The 23,277-nt window shown below is 34.1% G+C and overlaps 3 protein-coding genes across 5 annotated transcripts; 2 read left to right on the top strand and 1 right to left on the bottom strand.

Annotated features, from left to right (window-relative positions):
• The first annotated feature begins 2,711 nt into the window (after positions 1 to 2,711).
• Positions 2,712 to 6,598, top strand: LOC114165797 (protein Brevis radix-like 2). 3 transcript variants are annotated; one of them, XM_028050381.1, is made up of 6 exons: positions 2,712 to 2,982; positions 3,308 to 3,616; positions 3,822 to 4,201; positions 5,011 to 5,146; positions 5,537 to 5,928; positions 6,212 to 6,290. In XM_028050381.1, exons 2-6 carry the CDS (start codon positions 3,497 to 3,499, stop codon positions 6,288 to 6,290), a joined length of 1,107 nt encoding a protein of 368 aa, XP_027906182.1. In that variant the 5' UTR covers positions 2,712 to 2,982; positions 3,308 to 3,496. The 3 variants fall into 3 exon arrangements, with proteins under 3 accessions (XP_027906182.1, XP_027906180.1, XP_027906181.1); XM_028050379.1 differs by having other exon boundaries at positions 2,712 to 2,994; XM_028050380.1 differs by lacking the exon at positions 2,712 to 2,982 and having other exon boundaries at positions 3,497 to 3,616; positions 6,212 to 6,598.
• Positions 6,599 to 7,392: 794 nt separating this feature from the next.
• On the bottom strand, positions 7,393 to 12,011 carry LOC114167634 (60S ribosomal export protein NMD3-like). Its single transcript, XM_028052749.1, has 4 exons — positions 11,928 to 12,011; positions 10,910 to 11,035; positions 10,694 to 10,780; positions 7,393 to 9,280 (listed from the first exon to the last, which is right to left on the bottom strand). Exon 4 carries the CDS (start codon positions 9,252 to 9,254, stop codon positions 7,704 to 7,706), a length of 1,551 nt encoding a protein of 516 aa, XP_027908550.1. The 5' UTR covers positions 9,255 to 9,280; positions 10,694 to 10,780; positions 10,910 to 11,035; positions 11,928 to 12,011; the 3' UTR covers positions 7,393 to 7,703.
• Positions 12,012 to 12,738: 727 nt separating this feature from the next.
• LOC114166706 (GBF-interacting protein 1-like) lies at positions 12,739 to 20,837 on the top strand. Its single transcript, XM_028051480.1, has 10 exons — positions 12,739 to 13,159; positions 14,213 to 14,256; positions 14,369 to 14,504; positions 14,955 to 15,084; positions 15,633 to 16,234; positions 16,636 to 16,981; positions 17,242 to 17,503; positions 18,742 to 18,834; positions 19,338 to 19,784; positions 20,168 to 20,837. The coding sequence occupies exons 1-10, from the start codon at positions 12,979 to 12,981 to the stop codon at positions 20,510 to 20,512; spliced, it is 2,586 nt and encodes an 861-aa protein (XP_027907281.1). The 5' UTR covers positions 12,739 to 12,978; the 3' UTR covers positions 20,513 to 20,837.
• Positions 20,838 to 23,277: the final 2,440 nt, after the last annotated feature.

Here is a 23,277-nt window from a genome sequence, read left to right as displayed (position 1 = left end):
TACAGTGACAACTGTGTACAATGATCGAAAGGTGGAAGTACTTGTTGTTGAATGTTGTTGGTTTTTGGTGTGTGACAATTGGTTCACACTATCTCATAATTTGAAGGCAAAAGGAAATATTGATGAAGTAAGGTGTTGGTGTGTTTCATCATAACATAATATTCCAGTCTGTCATGTCCAACTAATACTCTGTCAAACTAATCCCATATGGAAGTAACACTTTTATTAAGCTAATCCAATTGCATTTGCTTCAATTTCTGATTTACTTTACACTCTGTCTATAATGGGAAATGAGAAGAAAGAGAGAGAGGAAGATAAAAGTGAAATATAGATTACTTAGGATTGATAAAATTATTAGGAAAATGTTAGATGTTGTCATGAAATGGTTTTTCTTTTCTTCTTAACAAATTTTAAGCTATTTTTGAAATACTTTTGTTCTAGAAATTACATGTTTGATTTTTATCTTAAAAAAAAAAACATAGATTTTATTTTTATAGTTTTGTTCCGAAGTTCTAGAAATATTTTGGAGATATTATTTGGAACTTGGAGTTCTGTCACACTTTTATTCTTAAAAGACGTCTTAGAGATTAGAGAAAGGAAGAAATATTTATACAACATTTGATTTTAATTTTGATTCCTGAAATGTAAGATTTATTGGATACACCGAAACATTATAATTTTGAAATACCTTAAACTTTAATATTTAAATTTTCATTGTTATATTATATTATTCAATCAAATTGAAGGTCAAATGGAAATCGATGAAGTCTCCTCAGATTTTTTTTTCGTTTCATATCAAATTTTGATTATGAATTAAAGTTTAAAATCTCACGTCAAATATAAATAAAAGATTAAATTACATATAAAAAGTATAGATTATATTATCTTAAAATTTTATATAAAAGACGGTGTCATAATTTCTTGCATTTTTTTTATGATTTATCATAGTGTACAAATTACTTGTTTTAGAAGGAAGAAAAAGAGTAATTTTCTTCTTTTTCTTATTCTATTGTCATTATTTTTCTCTTTGTCGTTTTAATTCAAACAAATAATGATTTTTTTTTTCATTGTAGCATTTGATTAACATTTAACTATCACTTTTTTTGTGTAAATAATTTTTTTGTGGATGTTGTTAGATGAATAAATAAAGTCGATGAAATATTGAAATGAAATGTTTGTAATTTGAAAAAAAAAACAAGATTATTGGAGAAGAGATTTGCTTAAATTATATAAACAATATAAGAACGTTATTTTACATAATCAAACACTTTAACAACCAAGTCACATTCAATCAATATATATATATATATATATATATATATATATATATATATATATATATATATAAGCAACTTTATTTTCAATTCTAAATAATTCAGGTTTATTAAATTCATATTAAAATAATATTTTTTTGATAAAAAATCAATAAAAAGACTACTAAAAAAATATTTTTTTCATTAGTTGAGTACAAAAACATATGAAGAATACAATGATGTAATGTCTTCATATTAGTTATGTTGTAGAATTTAAAGTTTAAGAGAAACCTATTAAACTATAACATGTGTTTCGTGCAAAAGTTGTGAATGATGACCTGCAACACCATCATAACATTTCAAACATGTCACATTTGAATACTCATACAATACAAATTCAAGCATGTATAGACATAAATGGCTTGTCATGGCAAAAATCCAACCATGTTTGCATAATTTTCATATCATTCCAAACTGCAAAATTGTTGCCATATATGCTTATGGAAAAATTTCCTAAATTGAGTTACTTCCATTTTGGAAATATAATTTCGGAAAATAGTTGAATGTGTGTTCCAAAATTATATCATTGAATAAAAAATATTTTTATTGTGAACTAAAAAATAGTTTTTAGAAATTTATACTTTTTTTTGAGAGAAAAATAAACCAGTAAAGAAAAGGAATGCGAGCTACAGCAGCATCACTTTGAGGGACAAAGCACAAATACTAGAAACTAGAAAGAAGAAGAGAAAATACATTTTTATTTCAAATTATAATAATTATTACTATTAAATTTAAATTAAATAAAAATAGTTATAGTGTTATATATGTTATTATTTTAAATTTTTGTTAGTATTATATTATCATCTCTAATACAATTAATTAAATAGTTAAGACATAAGGAAATAGTTATGAGTTTAATGTTTATGAGACTCTTTCATTAGAACATATATCAGGAAAAGATCATACAATTAAGACTCTTAAATGAAATTAAAAATCTTACCTTTAATTTTGACAGAATACTTTTAGTTCACTATTTTTTCTTTTTGAGGTCACATTCCCTTCATTTAATTATAATTTATTTTTTATTTAGTAATTAAATCACTTGAAAGTTATAAAAATTAAAATATAAATAAAAAGTATTAAAAGGTGAGTTTTATAATTTTAATATTTACCGTACAGGTAGTTATAGTCAGAAATTAAAATGACAGACAATTATGAAGCTTGACACTGCTGTTTTGTTCGTTGTTACACAACATGATGCAAGTCATTATGAAAAAATAATCTGCATCTTTTACAAAAGTAAAAAAAAAAGAAAAGAAAAGAAAGAAACTGAGACAACTTTTGTAGAGAATAATAACACACATATGAGATTTTTATTACGTGGGGCAAGTTAATGTTAAAGTGACTAGAATGCATTCGCACAATGTCCCCATTTTAAGGTAAGTTAGACAAAGCTCACACAAAAACTGGGAACTTCACGCCGCAACACAACACAAACAACACAACACTCCCATTTTCACCTTTTTTTTTTCTTTCATCGGAGAGAATAGGGTGGTGCATGCACACACACTTTTCATGATCTCTCTCTATATATATGTGCAATTTCACACGTTATATCATACATAGAGAGACACATAAGTCTCTAAGCCAAACCTCACTGTCTCACACGTTGTAGAGCTACATTCATAGGGAGCTCAAATCTCAATGGCCCTTCAGAGACTCTGAAAAGGTAGCAAGTGTGGTGGGTATTCATTCTCTTAACTTGCACTCTTTGTTTTTGATGTGTGTGTTGTGTGTCTTATGTTAGTCTCTCCTCTAACTCGGAGACAGAGAGAGAATCCAAATCACTATAACTCTCATATTAAAAAACGAGCAAAAGAAATGATTTTAAATGAGTCTTGATCTCATAAATCGCCTTGAAACATGTCCCCTTTCTTCTCTATTGCAAACCTTTTCAATTTCTGGCTCTCTCTCTTTCTCTCTCTGTTGAGAGTTGAAATGCTGTGATTCTGGCCTCCATTCTCTCACTTTCTCTGCTTAACTTGGTTTGGTAGGTGATTGTTCAGAGAGAAGAAGCACATTCAATGGAGCTTTTGTTTTTTCAGTTTTGGGGAGTGGATCAAGTTGACCCCAGATCTTCAATTTGTGTGATTGCTGCCAAGTGTTATCCTTTCTTCTGATTACTAGCCTGGGTTGGTACTTGGTAGTGTGAGACTTCAACCTGGTTATCTTGTCATTGGGAAATGTTGACTTGCATAGCGTGTACCAAACAACTCAACAATGGATCTCTTCGCCAAGAAGAAGAGGAAGAAGCTGTTCACACACCCAGCACAAAGCAAGCCATCAAGGCTCTCACTGCACAGGTAAATTGACCACTTGATTTGTCTCATTACCAAATCGTAAAACAGTAAGAAACCACCCACATCTTCAATTATGTATTTCTTCATATTGGTTAGTAATAGCCTAACTAAAAGGATTCAATTTTGTTTATCTGTTTGAATGATTTGTATGACTTGTTTTCACTTATCTGGGAACTGTGGTGACAAAAGGGGTGGTTTTGTTTTTCAGATCAAGGACATGGCAGTGAAGGCTTCCGGGGCCTATAAGAGCTGCAGACCTTGTTCAGGATCTTCCAATGGTAACAGAAATAGGAAGTATGCAGACTCAGATATGGGGTCAGAGTCAGCAAGGTTCAACTGGGCCTACCGCAGAACTGGGAGCTCCAATTCAACCCCAAGGATGTGGGGGAAGGAAACAGAAGGTGGGAGGGTGAAAGGGGTTTCCAGTGGGGAAGGAACACCAGCTTCGGTGAGTGGACGAACTGAGTCAGTGGTGTTCATGGAGGAGGATGAGCCTAAGGAGTGGATTGCACAAGTGGAGCCTGGTGTGCTCATTACTTTTGTTTCATTGCCTCAGGGAGGGAATGATCTCAAAAGGATACGGTTCAGGTACTAGTACTTACTTGCTTCTACCCATCTTGTGTGTGTTTGGAGATTGCACATTTGGGGGAGTGAAAGCACATGCCTTTGTCATGTGGTAGAGGTTACTTGCTTTTTAGCCAATGTGACTTTGTCCTTTGTTGTAGTTTAAACTCTTCCTTATTCTTTGATCTGGCAAACTAAGTACATGTTTGTTTGGGAGTGATCACATGCTTTTCAAAGGCTGTCCAGATTCTAGATTGGCAGGATCTATCTTGTTTCTATTGTGCCTCTGTGGAGGACCTCAGCTTTGTTCCATTGTCAGTAACTCATGCTTGGCTGGTGTGGTATGCTAGCCTGGGACAAAAGCAAAAAGGGTTTTTATCTTCTAGCCATGCTCATTCAAATGCACTCCCTCCCTCTTCTCTACCCACAAAAAGAAAAAGGAAAAAGAAAAAAAAAAAAAAGAAAGAAAAGAAAAGAAAGGAATTTGTGCAAAGAAAAAGGCCAGGCTTGGTTTTCTGCCACTCCGGGAGTAATTAATATTCATTTTCTCCTGTTTGTTCTGAATAAAACATAAAGAACTTAAATGAGTATTAGAAGGGTCTAGTCAAACATAAATAGTTTTATGAATATGAAATTCTACTTTATTGATACTGGATAGTTTCATTAACTTGTCTGACAGTAGCAATTAGAGTTCCATGTTAATATTTGTGTCAGTAAATAATTCGGGCTTGAGAAATTTTCAACGTAGGGAAACATACTGGTGTAGGATGTGACATTTGTTTTTCTAAGCCTTCGGTAATTGTACTAATTAATTGTTTGATGTTTTTTGTCAGTCGTGAAATGTTTAATAAATGGCAAGCTCAGAGGTGGTGGGCAGAGAATTATGACAAGGTCATGGAGTTGTACAATGTTCAGAGGTTCAATCAGCAAGCAGTTCCTCTTCCAACCCCACCTAGATCTGAAGATGAGGTAGAATACAACTACAACTTCTTTGTTATTTGTTAACGATTGCATGGTTAAATCTTTAACCTAGGAACTCGTTAAGCTTACATGCTATCCTTAACAATCAATCATAAATTAAGGACAAACTCATATTTGAGGTCTGATATTAAGATATTTGAGTTAAGAACCTGGTTTTTATAAATTTTCAAGTGATGATAAATGATTAAGTGTCAGCATATCTTAGATGTCAAAGTTTATATGAATTTATTTGGAAAAACCTGGTTCTTGAATGGGGAAGAAGTATGTAAGGATACACTTCCCACTCAATGTGTAACATAATAAGCTCATTTAGAATCTTCTGATTTAGAGAATTTGCTATATATTTTAGTTGGCATTTACATGACTTTTCTTTTTCAGAGCTCAAAGATTGAATCTGCTAGGGACAGTCCTGTCACTCCTCCACTCAGCAAAGAGCGTGCACCACGCCATTTTCACCACCCTATGGGAATGGGCTACTCCTCATCAGATTCACTGGAACACCACCAAATGCATCCTCACCCTTGCTATGAGACAAGTGGGTTGGCATCAACACCTAATCTTTCCAACATCAGTGCTCCAAAGACTGAAAAATCATCCCTTGATGGTTCTGTAAGGACCAGTTCATCTGGTGAAGATCACTCAGGCGAGTTTTCAATCAGCAATGCCAGTGATATGGAAACTGAATGGGTTGAACAGGATGAACCAGGAGTCTACATCACTATCAGAGCATTACCTGGTGGAACTAGAGAACTCAGGCGTGTCCGGTTCAGGTAAGCAGAAATCATTAGTGTGGAAAACAAATTACTTTCAATGCAACACCTTTTTTATACTTTGTTGCTATCTAAACAAGTTGTATTGTATTGTATTGTGTGAAAAGCTGAACTTGCAATTAGTGATTTGGTAATTTCGTTTACATTTAGTGATTTGATTCTATGATCTGTTTTTGTTATGTTTTTGATTTATCCCTTTGGATGCCTGACTCTTAAAATTCTAAACAGCTGAACTGATTTGTCATCAAGTTTGACTTTGTTTTTTATTAAATTTTTTACACAGCCGAGAAAGGTTTGGAGAAATGCATGCGAGATTGTGGTGGGAAGAGAACCGTGCTAGGATACAAGAACAATACTTGTGACTGTGACTATAGAAAATGGCTTTACACAGACAACTGCTTCAGCAGGCTAACACAGTACAGCTTGAAAGCTTTACAACAGTGTTGTGCATAGATCCAGTTACCATCTTTCTTTCCATGCCATGTAACAGCAACTTTCAACTTTGTAGTTTACTTTAGCTGTGGAGAAATGCAGATGTTGGGAAATATTAAACTTTGATAGTGATATTTTAGTCTTAGTTAAAACTTATTCCTGCCAATGTCAGTCAAATGTTTCCATCTTGTATGAATTTTGAACTATTCCAAGTGAGATAACAAGTTTGGTTCTGTCACATTGTTTAAAGCTGCAAATACAATCCTGTAGATTGAAAACTCTGCACAAAACGTATGTATCATTGAAAAGTTGGCAACAAAGTACATGTTTTCTGAAGCTTAGAAAATGTAAAGTGGAGCATGTCCTAGACAATTGCTGTCTCCTTCTGCCATTAATGTTTTGAGTGCCAAATCACATTATCATGACTTAGTAAAAGGAATTTAGGGAGCTGGATATATATATATATATATATATATATATATATATATATATATATATATATATATATACACCATAGATTGTTTCTGTCCCTTTTCATGTTTGAGAATGCAACTACAACCCATGAAATAAAAATAATCCTATGATTATTTTAATACGAGATCTGATGTAATATCGGGTGAATTTATTTTTTTAAAATATTTATTCTAATAAAGTAAGCAGATTTCAGTTTGTCTAATAAGTTTGTTTATTCTATTTATATTTAAAAAGAAATAGTTTTCTGCCCTTTGTAATAAGTAAATTCTATTCATTTTTCAAATAAATGATAATTTCGAAAGAGTTATTAATTTCAGAAGCATTTTAATATATCTAACGGAGACCAAGAACTGAGCTATTGAGCTATTGAGTTGTTGTATAGAATCAAAGCATCAAAACTTAATAATTTTAATTAATTCAATTTTGTAAAAACCAGATTTTAATTAATTCAATTTTAATTAAAAGAATAAATCAATTTAAAAGACCCCTCTTGAAAAATACTTTGATAAAAACAATTTAAAAGAATAATGATAAAGAGGGACGAATAAATCATTAATCTCACTCATAACTCGAGAAATTCTCCTCATCTTTCCTCAAAAATTCTGTAAAACTTACATAAAAGAAACAAGACATCTCAGACAAACTGGTTTGAAAAAATAAAACATGATAAGATCTTAAGTTGTCTCCCTTATCGAAAAAACAAAGGTTGGAGAAAGCTGAACTGATTCAACACCAAAATAGTGAAAGAATGTTAACGCAAGCTATTTGTAAGTGCCTGAAAAATTACCATCTCATCATTCTTTCAATAAACAAGAAAGAAACCAAAGATTCCAGAGAAGTACTATATCAAGATAGGAAGAAGCTTTCGTTCATTCTGTCATGTTGTCTTCTTCATCTTCATCTTCACTCAGATCAAGATCAGCCAATAATTCATCCAATGGAACAGAAGGTAGCTCATCGCCATCAGTCACCGATGCCATCTCTGATGGCTGGTACTCCTTGTTTCGGTACAATGATATGTTGAACCTCATATCAGGGTTTTCTTCCAAATCTTTCAAGAATTGTTCATATTCTGAGACCATTTTGTCTTGATCAAGCCTCCTATCATCAACCTCCATTTCAAGTGATTTAAGCTTCCATGCTCGAGGCTTCCCACGTTTCTTTTGGCGCTTCTCTTCATAACTCTTCTTTATTAAAATTGCTTCAGGTATGTGCCCTTTGTACTTGTCCAACTCCATGTCATTACTATTAGCCCCATACAGATCATAACCAAGAGCATAATCACCAGGATTTAAAAGATGGCCCAGATGGGTCTTGATGTTAAATATTGTGTCGTTCTTGCCAAAATCCGACACACGAGCAACTTGAGCATCTGCTAAGCGATATTTTGTGCCACCAATAGTAACCTCAGATGAAACAACCTCCACATCCAACACTATATATTCCACTAATTGTCTGCTAGTAAGCAATGACTGGAAGGATGTTCTCCAGTATTGATCAGCATCTAAGAAACAATGCCTCAGGGTAAATGGATCAAGCAGCGCAATGCTGTTGGTAACCTTGGTGCAAATCACAATAGGACCAAGATTTCCCAAACTAACAGCGACTTTTGGAGGCAGACAGATTAAATCCTCACGGCAAATGGAGCTGATTTCAACAGAGAATGTATATTTGTAGTTGTAGTTATTACTCTTTGGATCATGAGAAACTAGCTGCTTATCACTGCGGCTCCTTATGGGAGCAACTTTCCCAACAAACTCCACAAATTTAACTGCATGACTTCGATTGGAGAAGAAGAAGTCAATACCTTGTTCCATTTGTTTGATTCTTATAGCCCTGGCAGCAGCACCATGTTTCAGAATTAGCTGCTCTAGATAAAAGAAAGTACGCCTATGAGAAACATGTTGTCTAAGTTGCACAGCAGCAACCCACTGGTCAGGATTAGCCTGAACCCTAGAACAAGATTCACACATATGCTCTTGTTGAACATACTCCACGGTATAAGACTGTTCAAGAATTGCTCCGTTGATAACCTCTTTCTGAACCTTGACCTTGACTTTTATCCTCCTCGAATGGGGTTCAGTCCAAATAAACTCGGCATGTACCAACCTCACTTTACTAGAATTAAAATTTTTCTGCAATTTCTTCAAGCAAAATGTCAGCAGCTCCTTTGATTCTAACTGTAGCTTGACCCAACTTCTTGGTGGCTGCAAGTAACTCTCACACTCAGGGCAATGCACCAGCACTAACCGCTTCAGTAATCCTTCGGTAATGTCAACTTCCGAGCTCAAACACTTAACACACATACTAGCAGCATTTGGCTGCATTGGAATTCCACACTTGCAACACAGAACACTGCCAATTGTTTGATGAACCTTGAACATACCAGATCCATCTGCCATGCCTGATGAACTGAACATACTGATGAATTGAAGATAGTATTCCCCTGTTCAAACAAGCATGTGTAAGCATAAGGATTAAAGAAAAACTCTCAATTGGAATATTACTAATAAACAAAAAGGAAAGGAGTTATTTGTAAACAATGTGTAAGAATCGAAAACTCATTATGGAAATTATTAGGTAAAATAAAGACACATAAATATGAATATAGTCTTGAAAACAAATTGCTAAGAACAACCATTAAAAAAGTTCAGCACAAGGAACAAAAGATCAGAAAAGTATAGAAATCAACATCGCACAAACAAGGATAGCAGACAAAGAACCGAAAGGTAAAACAGATCATTTGAAGGAAAATACATTCCACCCATAAGCATAAAGTAAATGAAAAATTCAAAACGAAGAAATATTAACAGATTAGCATTCAGAAATTAAGAACATTAAACTCGAAAAGGCAGAAGACAAGGGCCTCACAAAAGGTACCACTAAAGCACAAAAATAGGACATAAAAAAGAATGAATTGAAAAAATTACTTTGTAACCAAAGGGCAGTAGAGAAAGTCGAAGTGGTAACATAGTCTTCCAGTTCTGTGATAAAGTCAATAGGATTGAAGTCCTGCTACTCTAAAGACCAACACTTTTATCTTGTCTTCCAAACTTAAATTAGATATCGTAAATTTAAAATATGATTTATATATTTAAGAAATATTGATTTATTAGGAATTTTAGCCACCATATAATTTATTTTAACGATATTTATTCATTATAAATCTCAATTATATAAAGGAAGTTTATCTCATGCAATACACATAATAAAATACTTGGATGGCAATATAGATTGACCCGACCCGCATTTGGCCCGGATAAAGCAAGCTAGGTCGGCCCACCCCACTTAAGAAATGTTGACTCAATTTTCCAGCCCACCCTGCATAGATCCTGGCTTGCGGGCTGACCCATATAAGACTTTTACCTTTTTCCTTTATTTATTTAAATTAGTAGGAATAATTAATATGAATGTAAATTTCTTAATAAACATATGATATTTAAGAGTCCTTAACTTTTATAATATGCTCCATGCATGTGACTGGCATTCTCAGAAGGTTGCATGAGTAATGATGTAAAAAACTAAGAAGTAATTCTGAAATTAGCATTCTCAAAACTTTGTAAAACAATCAACAAAGTAGCGCAACTAGAAGTCCCTGCGAGGTTTTTCACCATGTCCACCTGTTAATTCAAAGTTCAGTAGTTTCTTCTAAGTGTTAATCATTATACATGCAAAATTAATTGTGTAGGACCTCGGCAAGACAGTAATCCACTTTACAATTGTGAGCTAAACTTCAAGTAACTATTATATTCTAAAGTGTCCAGACACAGACAGTTCAATTCAAGTAGTTCAACAAGTTGTACAAGTTCTTCTTCATTTACATTTTTAAAAAACAGCAAATCAATACATAGATGTGTACCGTATAAGAGAAGCTTGAGTCAGTGGTCTATTATGCAAAATTAGGGTGAGCTGGTCTCTCACGTGCACCCCTTTCAATATCTTCAAGCTGTAACATTGATAAACTTAGGATCAGGATTTTGATATAAACTGAAAATTAATGTACAAAAATCACTAATTATTTTATTGAATTTTTTGTATTACACAAACAACAGTACATGAGAGGAGAGGAGAAGACCTGTTATATTCACTGAAATCGGAGATCAGAAGAACTGTTCTCAACTTCCTGCCGAAGTTGATGAACAACTTGGGATTGCTGCAATTGGCTCTTAAAGAGTACTTTCAGAGCAACAATGTGATTACTCTGTACCAAAACCACATATCAGTTTCACAATAAAATTCATGTGTGAAAACAAGAAAGTAAGGATAAACATCCTGTACAAATTAGCAACAATACATCACAATCATCTCATATAAATACAATGGTCAATGGCCGTGTGCAATGTAACAGCTCTGATCTTAAACTAACAATTCCAAAAACCTGTTATCAGTGTTATGTGAAGATATTTCAGATGCTTTATATTGCATCCCATAGTCGCTCATCAAAAGACTATTACAACACGTAGTCACAATCCAACAACTGTAAAAACTTGAGTAGCTACACCTGAAAATTCTAAAGCCTTTTTTCATATTAGAATTAATCTTCTAATCAATTTCTAGAAGATTGATTTCGCTCCTCAGAACACGTTAATTTTGCAGGATACAAATTTCACGAGCTTGACCGCAACTCGGTCAGTTTAAGGTTTCAATAAGCAAGACCAACAAATTTCCAGATTAAGAAAACAAAAAAAATCTACAACAAAACACAAATCAAATGCAGCAACATATGGTCGAAGAGCACAAAAAGAAGCTCAACACAACCACTAACCCTTATGGTAAAAATGCAACCTTTTGTCCAAATGAAAGCTCAAACTGGTGAAATAAGGAACCAAACTCAAAAATCATATATATATATAAAAAAAAACTAATCATTGAGAGTTAAGAAACATGGGTTTTACAAAAAGAAAAGGGTTGCGAGGAGCACAATTGGTTGACCGCGCCGCAGAAACAGGATTTCCGGAATAAAGGGATTGAAAGAGAGGGTGAAACCAGTGAACTTGTCGCGGTTTATTTCTTTGTCAGTACAGTACATTGAATCGCAGAAATTAAAAGGATAAGGGGAAAAGAAGAAGATGATGGTGCCAGCGGTGAAGTACCTTGTTCGGATGTTCCTCGGCGGTGAAGATGGTGAACACTCTCCGCTGTGCTTTTGGATTATCGAATAGTTGAGAGTATCTTTGTTAAAACAATATTTCAATAAAAACATAAAATAAAAATGTAAAAATATAATAACAAAAGGGAATAATGTGATTTTCAAAACAATATTTTGTGATTATTTTTTTCTATATAAAATATGATAAGGGTAAAACATAATAAGGGAGTGAGTGAAAAAATATAAATTACTTAATACCTTAGATTAGTTAAGTAATGGCCATTATTTATTAATAATAATTAATAGCTTCCTAATTTAAATTTAAAATATAATAACAAAAGGGAATAATGTGATTTTTAAAACAATATTTTGTGATTTTTTTTATATAAAACATAATAAGGGAGTGAGTGAAAAAAATGTAAGTTACTTACTACCCTAGTTTAATTCATAAATTTTTTAAAAATTTAACATACAAAATAGTTAAGTAACATTCATTATTTATTAATGATTAATAGCTTCCTGATTCAAGATAACATTTTATAATTTTGTTTTAAAAAACGAATGATGATACTCATAAATAATTTTGGGAATTAAATTGGTTATTATTTTTTATTATTATAAAATTTGCAATTGCCAAATGAAACTGATAATCCATAATGATGAATAACCCACATGTTGGTTTTGACATTATTGGTGAATCCTTTGAAAATGATTTGCAATTTTTGTTTAAGCAAAGGGTATAACCGTAGTTTAGTGGAGAACAGCACTAGGGCACAACACAACACACAAAGTGAAGCAATGTGGGATTTAAGCGTATAAATTTTTTCCCTCAAAACTAAAGTCATTGTCAAACGTTTTCAAAACCCTCACTCTGTCGCTCCAAGCCGCTTCCTTTTCTCCCTGTTCTTCGTCTCTCTTTCTCTCTCTGTCCCTATTGAGAAGAACAAAACCCTACCCGTCTCTTGTTATCTCCAGTGTTAGCCTCAAGGTTTTGTTTTTTCGTCGCTTTGGTTGTGTTTTATCTTCTGGGTTGGGTCTGTTGGGTTTAGGGTGCAATGGTCCCTGGTTCCAGAACGGAGAGTGGCACTGGTACCCATTTGCTCTCTGCGAGAGTGCGCAAAACCATTCAATCCATCAAGGAAATCGTGGGGAATCATTCTGATGCTGATATCTATGTTGCCCTTAAGGAAACCAACATGGATCCTAACGAAACCACTCAGAAATTGCTCAACCAAGGTTGGTGGGTGCCTTGGTGGGGCCATGTTTTACCTTTTTGTTCTTAAGCCTTGCTTCCCTCTTTTGAGTTTTTGAATTGTGTTGCTTTTGTTTTTGTTTTTGATTGAGGGGGTTTTGGCTCTCATTTTTACCATCTCTTGTGGTGTTTCGTTGATTGGTGGAGAATGTTTTGTGGCGCTGGGGTGTTTGTGTAATTCATGTGTGGGCTGAATTTTGTATTTAATTTGCATTTGTGAGAATGAGGATGATAAGAGTTTAGAATGATTTTGTTGGCTTTTTTTGTGGCATAGAAGGCTGAGCTATGATGAACGCGGTGGAGCTTTCTTTGATTGTGTTATTTTTGCTGTTGCTGCATGATTTTAATGTTTGAAACTGTAATGATCTTTGTTATTGTGGAAACCTAGGGACAAACCAAACATTAACGTTGTGGCTGAAATTGTGGTTCAGTTGTTTAAAACCTTACATGATTGCATATGTTCATATCTTTTTGGTATGTTTTGTTTATTTAGGCTGCCTGCCGAAAATGCTGGCGTAGAGTTTGTGGCACTATCAGAATTGTTTGGGCTGATCATTGGTAACAAAATGTTAACTTCATTATCAAAGTGAAAGTGTAGGACAATTATTCTGTGCTGAATATGTTTTAAACTTCTGCTACCTGTAACATATGATTCAAAAACCATTTTAAAATAGTAGCCATCCTGTCATTGAATTATATCATTTTTAGGGTTAATAATTTGTCGAGTCCTGAAATTTATTTGATCTACATTTTTTAAATTTAATGTATTTCATTGATGTATTTGAATGGTAAATAGTTGCTGGATGAATGTGAGTGCTTATTGATGGCCATTGCAATTAGGCTGTCTAAATTAGAATGTTGCTAGATTATATTGTTTTAAACCATGTATGTGATTCTGCAACTGGTGAATGTTTTCTTATGTTAGTTTATTTGTTCAGCTCTAATTGGAGTTTGGCAATGTCCCATATTAAGTATTGATTTGAAAGAAAATTAAACAAAAAAGATCTACTAATGTTCATTGTGGCTTTATTATTCAGATCCATTTCATGAGGTGAAGAGGAGGAGAGACCGAAAGAAGGAGGTACAATTTCTTGTATTCTTTCTGGATGACTTATTAAATTAAATCCCAGTTACATGCTAAAGACTAGTGACTCTCTTATCTGTAATTTTATTGAATGTTTCTGTCTTTACAGATTCATAATGTTGGGAACAATGGTTCAGCTGACTCGCGAAGGCCATCTGAGAATAGTAGTGGTCAAGGAGTGAAATTTCACACCCCTTCTGAACGCAATGTTCGAAGAACAAACTATTCTCGGAGTGCTTTACCTGGTAATATGTCTTTTTTAAAATGAGCATTCATGTTTTACTCCCAATTTTTTCTTCAGTAGTTTTTGTTCTTATTGTGGCACATGATAGTAAACATTGCTATGGGGGAAGATCCATAATGTATTTTTAAATATGTTGCATTTCCAATTCACTTGATACGTAGTAGTTGTTTTTTTTTTCTTTGATTGTAATGCTTTTTATGCTGCCTGTGTCCTTTTGTTCATATGGTGGATGACTTTTTCTAGTTGAAACTAGATGAAGAGTGGTATTTTAGCCATATATGATATATCCATCTAATAATTTACTCTTGATGAATAATTTATGGTTTTCTGTTTTCAAAACCTTCATTTGCATATGTGGTTTCCAATAGCTAAATGAATCACTTGTTTTGTATATGTTTACATGTTGTCATTACTATCTGCTCTGATCTTTAAGTTCATTATTATTATTCAGGCATCAGCAGAGAGTTCCGTGTTGTTAGAGACAACAGGGTAAATCATATATATAAAGAAGTAAAGCCTCTTTCACAGCAGAACTCAACATCTGCCAGTGAGCAGCCAAATGTAAACATATCTGAAAAGGGGTACGATCTCAATTTTATTTTGTATGGATTTTGAAGGATTGGTTGATTGCCTTTTGCCACTTTGTATATCTAGTTTCAGCAGCTGTCAATATATTCTAACCCTTCTTCTGTGAGAGGTTATAAAAGGGGAATGCTTACCTGATCTGTGAAAACAATTTTAATAGAAGATTACTTTACTGATGCATGTGAATTATTCAAACCCAAGGTCAGATGCATGCAAACTAATGCGAGGTATACTGACCCAGATAGAAAGTTAACAGTTTACGTTTAACAGAAGGGGTTAGAAAGGAATCAAATGAGGAGAAATAGTAAACCAATCTTCGTAATATAATATTTAAATCAAAATTTGTTATTGTATATCTATAATAGGCAACACCAGGAATGAAAGTCCAGTGATTCTACTGATTGGCATTCTTTAGTTTTAACTAATGCAATGGACCTTTATGTCAGATTTGAAAGACATATTTGTCAGGGATCGCTATTTTGATTTATTCACGTAGTTGTTGGATAATGAATTTTATATATACATGTTTTCATCATTGTTGCAGTTCGTCAGCCTCCACCAGTCATAGGTCATCTGGCTCAAGGAATTCATCCCAGGCACTAAATGGTCCTTCTGATTCATTTGTGAGATACCAGAAAGATGCTGTTCCAAATACTGTTGAAAGAAAAATTGCATCTGAGGATAAGGATAAGGATAAACAAAACATGGTTTCAAATGCAGCTGGACGGGTGCAACCAATTAAGCCTAACCACATCCATCAAAATCCAGCTACAGTGGCATCAAGCAGCAGTTCTGCTGTTGGGGTGTATTCCTCTTCAACAGATCCTGTTCATGTGCCCTCACCTGATTCTAGATCATCAGGTGTTGTTGGAGCTATTAGGCGTGAAGTTGGGGTTGTTGGTGTTAGGCGACAGCCTTCAGACAACAAAGTAAAACAATCATCTGCTCCTAGCAGCTCTTATGTTGCTGGAAAAGATGGTACATCTACAGATTCTTTCCAATCAGTTGGTGCTGTCTTGAAGACTGAACAATTTAGTCAAACTAAAGTAACTGAGCCTTCATCATCTGGTGTGCCAGTTAGCAGAGCGTCTGTGAACAACCAGTATAATAGTAGACCACATCAACAAATTGCGGGACATCAAAGAGGTAGTTCTTTGAAACGGCTCTACCAATTATGATTTTGATCTAAATTTTCAAGCCTATCATGTTGGAGTATGCTCTGCTTTTGTGGTAGGCTAAATATAGCATTTAAATTCAGTCAAAATGACCGAAATCCAGAACAATTGAGTGGGAGAACTTATTGTGGATTTTTGTTTAAGCTTTTCTTACATGTTTCAGAGAAACTTGCTTATTAAAATGTACCTGTAATGTACCCATTTTTTTCTTTGCATTTTTGTTTGATGGAAGTGCTTATGATTGAACTATCCATTTCATTACGCATATTAATGAAATGAGATGATTTTGGTGTAGGATTCTTTTTTATTATATATATATATATATATATATTAATTCTTGCCTAGAAATTTGATGAGTTTTGAATGATGCAGTTTCCCAGCAAAATAAAGAATGGAAGCCTAAATCTAGCCAGAAGCCAAACAGTAATAGTCCTGGAGTAATTGGAACCCCTAAAAAGGCTGCTGCTTCTGCTTCTCCTCCTGCAGAAAGTTCTGGAGATATAGAATCAGATGCAGCAGAGCTTCAAGACAAACTTTCCGAAGTAAATATATATGAGAACCAAAATGTGATTATAGCACAGCATATTCGAGTTCCAGAGACTGACAGATGCCGGCTGACCTTTGGTACCATTGGGACTGAACTTGATTCTTCAAGGCTTCAATCTAAGTATCACATAATAGGAGCTTCCGAAAAATCAAATGATGAATTGGCTGCAAGGTTTGCATTTCTTGTTTTAATTGTATTTTTTAGTTTTAGGTTAGAGAGTTTAGTATTTGGGCATGGAGCTGGCAGCCTCACAGTTCTGATGTATTTGTTAAATTTCTTTGTAGTATTTTTGTTGAAATTTTAAGGTTTATGATTTTTTTTTTTTCAAATGTATATTCCATACGTTACTTTCACACACAGCTAATAAGTCCATGATAGTTAGTATGCTTTTCCTGTTAACAAAACGTAATGTTGTTTTTATTTGATTGCAGCTTGACAGTACCTGCTGAAGAGTTGTCCACTGATGATGTTTCTGGCAGCAAGCAGGTGGAGTTACTGGAGGAACACATCAGAAGTTCTGGGTCAGACTCTCCTGTATCTGGTGCTGCTTCTGAGCAACATTTGCCTGATAACAAAGAGTCTTCAAACACTCAGGACAATTATGGTAACATTGGGTTAGTTCGTGATGGCAGTCCATCTTATGAACCTTCAGAACCTCAGCAGCAAGATTCTCATGATATGCCAGGCTTTGCGGTGTGTGTTTCTTTTCAATTATACCATCGTAGTCCTTATGTTGTTGAACTTTCGCTGTTGTCTATGCAAATTTATCAATGACCATAGTTGTTTATACTATGTTAGTGAGACTCTGGCAATGACGGGCTGCATAACCAGACCTCTGGTTAGGCACTATGCCTGTGATTTGATTGTCTTTTGCCATTGATCATTATCATCTGCAAACCATTGAAACTGGAGATATTCACTAGTCAGGCACTGGTCGTGACCATAAAGGGTTAGATCAGGTGCAGTATGGATTAGATGTGGCAGTTTGTTCCGTAGCAGTCAATGTGGAAAGTGGTTTCAGGTGACCAACTCCAAAAGATGTTACAGTGGATAGTAGGGTGGCTGCGTTTTGGACCCTAAATATATCTATATTACACTATGCTTATTTGTTGAAAAGTTAAGAAAAAAGGCCTATAATTTTACACTGGACAGCCAAATGTCAGGACATGTATTTGGACATGGTGAAGATTGGCCAGAAAACTCATTGGAAACTGATGGGTCAGCGTGCGCAAAGAATAAAATGTTGAAAAATAATGTCAGATTTATCAATAGGCTGGGGATTTTTCTAGTTTGCACATTCCCCAAAAACTTTGAAATGGGACTGGTTTCAGGGGCAAACACCACCCAGTTGTGTCTGCTCCGCCAAGCATTCACCATGGAGTTTTTGGCTATGAAAATTTTTGGCACTGTGGTGACAAGGCCAGCCACGATGTTACTGTCATTAGAGCAGTGGCAGGGTGTCCTCTGCACTAGTGATTGTGACACTATGGTGCAAAATTAATAATTATAGGCTGTTCTGTCTGTTGTCTGCAATGATATTTGAGATGCGTTGCATGTTAGGAGGGACATGAAACATATTTGTTGTCAGTGATTTACAATCTGGCAAAAAAGATAATCTAATGCACTAGAAAACGGTCTGTCTTATTCACATGCACTGAACCCACTGTTAAATCCTTAATGTGACTCCCATATTTTTTGTACTTGCTACACTCTTTTGGCCGTCTGATTGAATTGACATTTAAAAGATGTCCGTCTCTCTTTTCTATTGACAGTATGTGACAATTCTTGAAACTTTTTCCTATGATTCTATCAGTGAAACGATTGCCCAATACAATCATGCCAAATATTTATCAGTTTGTGTAATAGTATGTATAAGAGGTGTACTTTGTGTCTTGTTGTCTTGTCATTCTCACTTTTAATTTTCTAAACAGGCGTATGATCCTCCAACTGGGTATGACATACCTTATTTCAGACCTACAATTGATGAAACTGTTCGAGGGCAGGGTTTATCATCTCCGCAGGAGGTATAATAAATTTATATGCCAATAGAATATTAAAGTCTTTTAATTTCTTGATTGTAGTTTACTTTAATGGGTTTTTTATCTGTAGAAAAATACAACTTATACACACACACACACACGGTACAAGAGGTACCAACCCATTTTCTATGTCACTGAACAAAGTTGAATCCTCCACCTAATTATTACAATGTATTTAGTATCAACCTCAACTAGATAAATTATAATCAAAAGGTTGGAAGGATTTCTTGTTTATTCACTACCCATGTTTGCAGAATGATTTAATTATGCCGGGGTTTACTTAAAGTAAATCCCTTTTAAAACAATTGGCACAGATTGATCTATTTTAATTTGGATTGAGAAAACATTTGACTTTGTTTTTGATTTAGTTTTTGTGGAGAATATAAAATGGAAAAGTTCTCTCCTCGCTTGAAATGCAAGATTAATTGGCATTTTAATTTTGTTGGCGTTCTTCATATTTTATTAAATTCTCCATGTTGCGAGTGTAGGCTTTGATCTCCCATGGAACCAATAATACTCCTGCTTCCACAATTGCTATGGTACAACAGCAACAACCTCCAGTGCCGCAAATGTATCCACAAGTTCATGTTTCACACTTTGCTAATCTTATGCCATATCGTCAATTTCTGTCCCCGGTTTATGTTCCACCTATGGCAATGCCTGGATATTCAAGTAATCCTCCCTACCCTCACCCAACCAATGGCAACAGTTACTTGTTAATGCCTGGAGGTGGTTCCCATCTTAATGCCAACAATCTTAAATATGGAGTTCAACAGTTCAAGCCCGTGCCTGCTGGAAATCCTGCTGGGTTTGGAAATTTTGCTAGTCCAACTGGATATGCCATGATAACTCCTGGTGTGGTTGGGGGTGCAACAGCTCTTGAAGATTCATCTCGAGTGAAGTACAAAGATAATCTTTATGTCCCAAATCCTCAGGTAATAATTTGGTTGTGTAGTGTTAAAAAAACATTTTTCTTGAATGTCAGCAAATGAAGCATTAACAAAAATGCAATAACTAAGTTGATTAATTATGTGATTGTGTGTTTTTCTAGAATCATTATTATTTCCATTTGTCCTCTTCTTTTTTTTCAGTTTTAAGGGAGGCACCAAAAGGTTCTAATCCTGTGTATATTTCTTTTTAATAGTAGAAGTTGCAGTAATGTAATCCACATTGACTCTTGAATCTAAATAGGAAATAGAATGTAGAGAAGAATAGGATAAGATTAGTAATCTCTGCATCTTCTATCATCAATCACATCATTTGTTGCTTTCTTCTGCAAAACTAAGATTTGATTTCTTATTTCTCCCCTCAATCACAGGCTGAGACATCTGAAATTTGGTTACAAAATCCAAGGGATCTTCCTGGAATGCAATCTGGTCCATACTATAACATGCCAGGGCAAACACCACATGCAGCTTACATGCCTTCACACACTGGTCATGCTTCCTTCAATGCAGCTGCAGCTCAGTCTTCTCACATGCAGTTCCCTGGCATGTACCACACTCCTCCACAGCCAGCTGCCATGGCTAGTCCTCACCATTTAGGACCACCAGCTATTGGCAGCAATGTTGGAGTTGGTGTAGCTGCAGCTGCTCCTGGACCACAGGTTGGTGCATATCAGCAGCCCCAATTGGGCCACATCAATTGGACAACAAATTTCTGAGCTGGGATAACAGAAAAAAGAAAGTTATATTTAACCCCTATGTGTACAAGGGACTGACTGAAAGTAGATATAGAAGAAAAAAGTGTCAGTTTTCATTGTGAAATGGATGACTTATGCTTTAATTTTTTTCCCCTTTTTACAAATGCAATGAGGCATTAATTTTCAGTCTCCTTTGTTTGCAGTAGATGTAGGAATTATTGAGTTTTGGCTTCAAAAGTTAAAATTTCAGTCATTCCTGAAAATCCTTTCAGATAATGCTGAAAAGCTTTTCTTGATTGGATATGCTGTATTTTTACTGATATCTATGGCCACAATAACCCTCAAATTACTTGCAACGTCTTCCTATCCATGTCTAGTAAAATTAGCACCATCTCACAAGCATTTGTTTGGTGGCAACTGTGTTCTTTTCTGTCGAGTATTGAGTGAATATAAAAGGAAGGAAAATTGCTGTTACAAGTGTTAGGGATAGGAAATAGCGAGTTTGAAATTTGAGTTAGAACAAAATTTATCAAACTTGATTTTCCTAACGTAATTTGTGTTGAACATTTGTTTATCTCAAGTGTGAATTTTGACGACATATAAACTAATTTAACTGTATTTAGTAGAATGAGTATGAACTATATACGAAAAGGATGCTTTGTAATTTACCCACGAATAAGTTCAAGCAGCATAGATTTTGAACTAGATTATCTCTTCATTTAAATTAAAAGTTCATTTTCATTTATAATCTTATTTTATTAATATAAAATTTATACTTTATCTAAATAGTTAAATAATATTTTTTTTTCAATTTTAATGAATAAATTATAATAACTTGACTAATATAAATAAATTTTAAATTATAGATAAGAGTAAACACTTACTAAAATTTGAAAGTAAAATAATACTTTGAAATCTTTGGGAAAAAAATATACCCACATTAAAACTTACAATAATAATAATAATTAATAATAATAATGTGTATTAGAATTTGAAGTTAAAAAAAATAAAACAAATAACCAAAATATTGTTATTTTAACTTGCCAGTTGGGTATACTTGTATGGATGTCAAAATATCATCTCAAAATTGAAATTCTATGAAAACTACAATATTTAAGAAAAAAAAAAATACTTTAGACATAGGAGTGAACTTGGAGATATTAGAAAAAAAAATGAAAAATTGTTTAGGGTTTAAAATTTATCTTTTTAATTAATTTTCTTTTCATTCACAGATACCCAATTGAAACCTAATTGGAGTGCAATAACTAGGTTAACACGAAGAAGTGTACAATGCATGAAATCTAATGCCCTTAAATTGGCAATGAGGCTTATGGTGGAGAAATGAAGGCGGAAAACAGGGTAGTTAGGTAAAGAATGAGGCAAAATGAGTTGTGCTAAATATTTCTAAAGTTGGATTTATGTTAAAACATGATTTTATTACGTAACATTTTAAATTAAAGTCGTATTAGTGTGATACCACGGTTTCTACCTAAAATAAATTAAAATATTTCTAATACAACTTACCAATTTCTTAATTTTTTCAAAATTATTTATATATAATTTTGAAAAAAAGAAAATTGAACCATTTTGATGTTTTTTCCAAAGTGAGTGAGAGTGTGTGAACGTGCAGTGGTCCTACTACCCTTGGGATGGGTCTATAAAGAAGGGTATGCTGTCCCTATGAACACGGTTGTAGTGACCCTGAGATTTCAGACTTTGAACAAAAGTGTTTGTTGATAATACAAAAAGAAAAGCTACGGCAATCCCGAGGCCAATTTTTAAAGCAAACCAACCCAAACCCACTCCTATCCTATGCTATGCTAACCAAACCTTCTTCTATTCTATCCTCATGTCTGCAACAAAACATCACAACCACTTCAGATAAAGCCACACATACCATTTTATATTTCTAAATTTCACCTTCTTCTTCTCTAAACAACACAAAAAGATGAACAAAATTCTCTTAATAATTCATTTTTTGTTCAAAACAAAGCCCTTCAGACAATTAAATAGTACTGTGATGTCTGAAAAATAAACAATATTTGTAAAGAATGTAATTATATACTGCATGGTTCTTCATGCATACAAATTATTATATGAAAAATTATACTATAAATTCCATTTTTTAATTCTCATCTTTTATTTTTTTGACGTGACTTAGTGTGAGTTATTGATTCTTTCAAATAAAAAGATAATTGTACATTAATCAATAATTCACACTAAACCACATCAAGTAAAAGATGAAAGTCAAAAAATAGAAGTTATAGCATGATCCGAATAGGGTTCCCACCCTAGTGTAATCATACAACCTCTTTTTTGTTCATATTTGCTTTTGCTTCCTAATGATCAGCAACTAATGGGTGTTCAGTCTCATAACACAACTCATTTTGTTGGTGCCAGAGAGATTAAGTATTAGTCATGTACTAGGAGCAAAGCATGGCTATGCATGTGAAGGTTTCTGACTTACAATCTTTATATCTGTATGCATAGAACTCTAGTGGGTTAGTAGATATCTATAGAAGCATGAAAATAGTGAATGATTGAACTGAAAATGTGGAAGAATTAATACTAGTTAAAGGGATAGGCATGAAGGTGGCAACTATGGTTGATTAGTTATCATAAGTGGTGTGTGTGTGTTGCGGAAACGATGAAACTGGGCCAAAGCAATATATGGTTTTGATTGAAGCTAAGGTTGTGGGGTGTCCCACAGTTTGAATCCAAGTTAGAGAGGAAATGATGTAGGCATGGCCTGCCTTTGCAAAATGGCTACCAACCAACTTTGCAAA

Source organism: Vigna unguiculata, chromosome 10 (assembly GCF_004118075.2).
Source record: "Vigna unguiculata cultivar IT97K-499-35 chromosome 10, ASM411807v1, whole genome shotgun sequence".
Taxonomy (NCBI): Eukaryota; Viridiplantae; Streptophyta; class Magnoliopsida; order Fabales; family Fabaceae; genus Vigna; species Vigna unguiculata.
The sequence above is the reverse complement of the archived record's forward strand: the minus strand, read 5'-3'. Positions and strand labels throughout refer to the sequence as shown.

Bases quoted from the DNA above. Each gene is read 5' to 3' on its own strand.
- LOC114165797 (XM_028050380.1), top strand. From the start codon at position 3,497: ATGTTGACTTGCATAGCGTGTACCAAACAACTCAACAATGGATCTCTT. The intron at 3,617-3,821 runs GTAAATTGACCA...TTTGTTTTTCAG, and splicing joins TCAAGGCTCTCACTGCACAG to ATCAAGGACATGGCAGTGAA. The intron at 5,147-5,536 runs GTAGAATACAAC...TTTCTTTTTCAG, and splicing joins CACCTAGATCTGAAGATGAG to AGCTCAAAGATTGAATCTGC.
- LOC114166706 (XM_028051480.1), top strand. From the start codon at position 12,979: ATGGTCCCTGGTTCCAGAACGGAGAGTGGCACTGGTACCCATTTGCTC. The intron at 13,160-14,212 runs GTTGGTGGGTGC...TTTATTATTCAG, and splicing joins TCAGAAATTGCTCAACCAAG to ATCCATTTCATGAGGTGAAG. The intron at 19,785-20,167 runs GTAATAATTTGG...CCTCAATCACAG, and splicing joins TTTATGTCCCAAATCCTCAG to GCTGAGACATCTGAAATTTG.
- LOC114167634 (XM_028052749.1), bottom strand. From the start codon at position 9,254: ATGTTCAGTTCATCAGGCATGGCAGATGGATCTGGTATGTTCAAGGTT.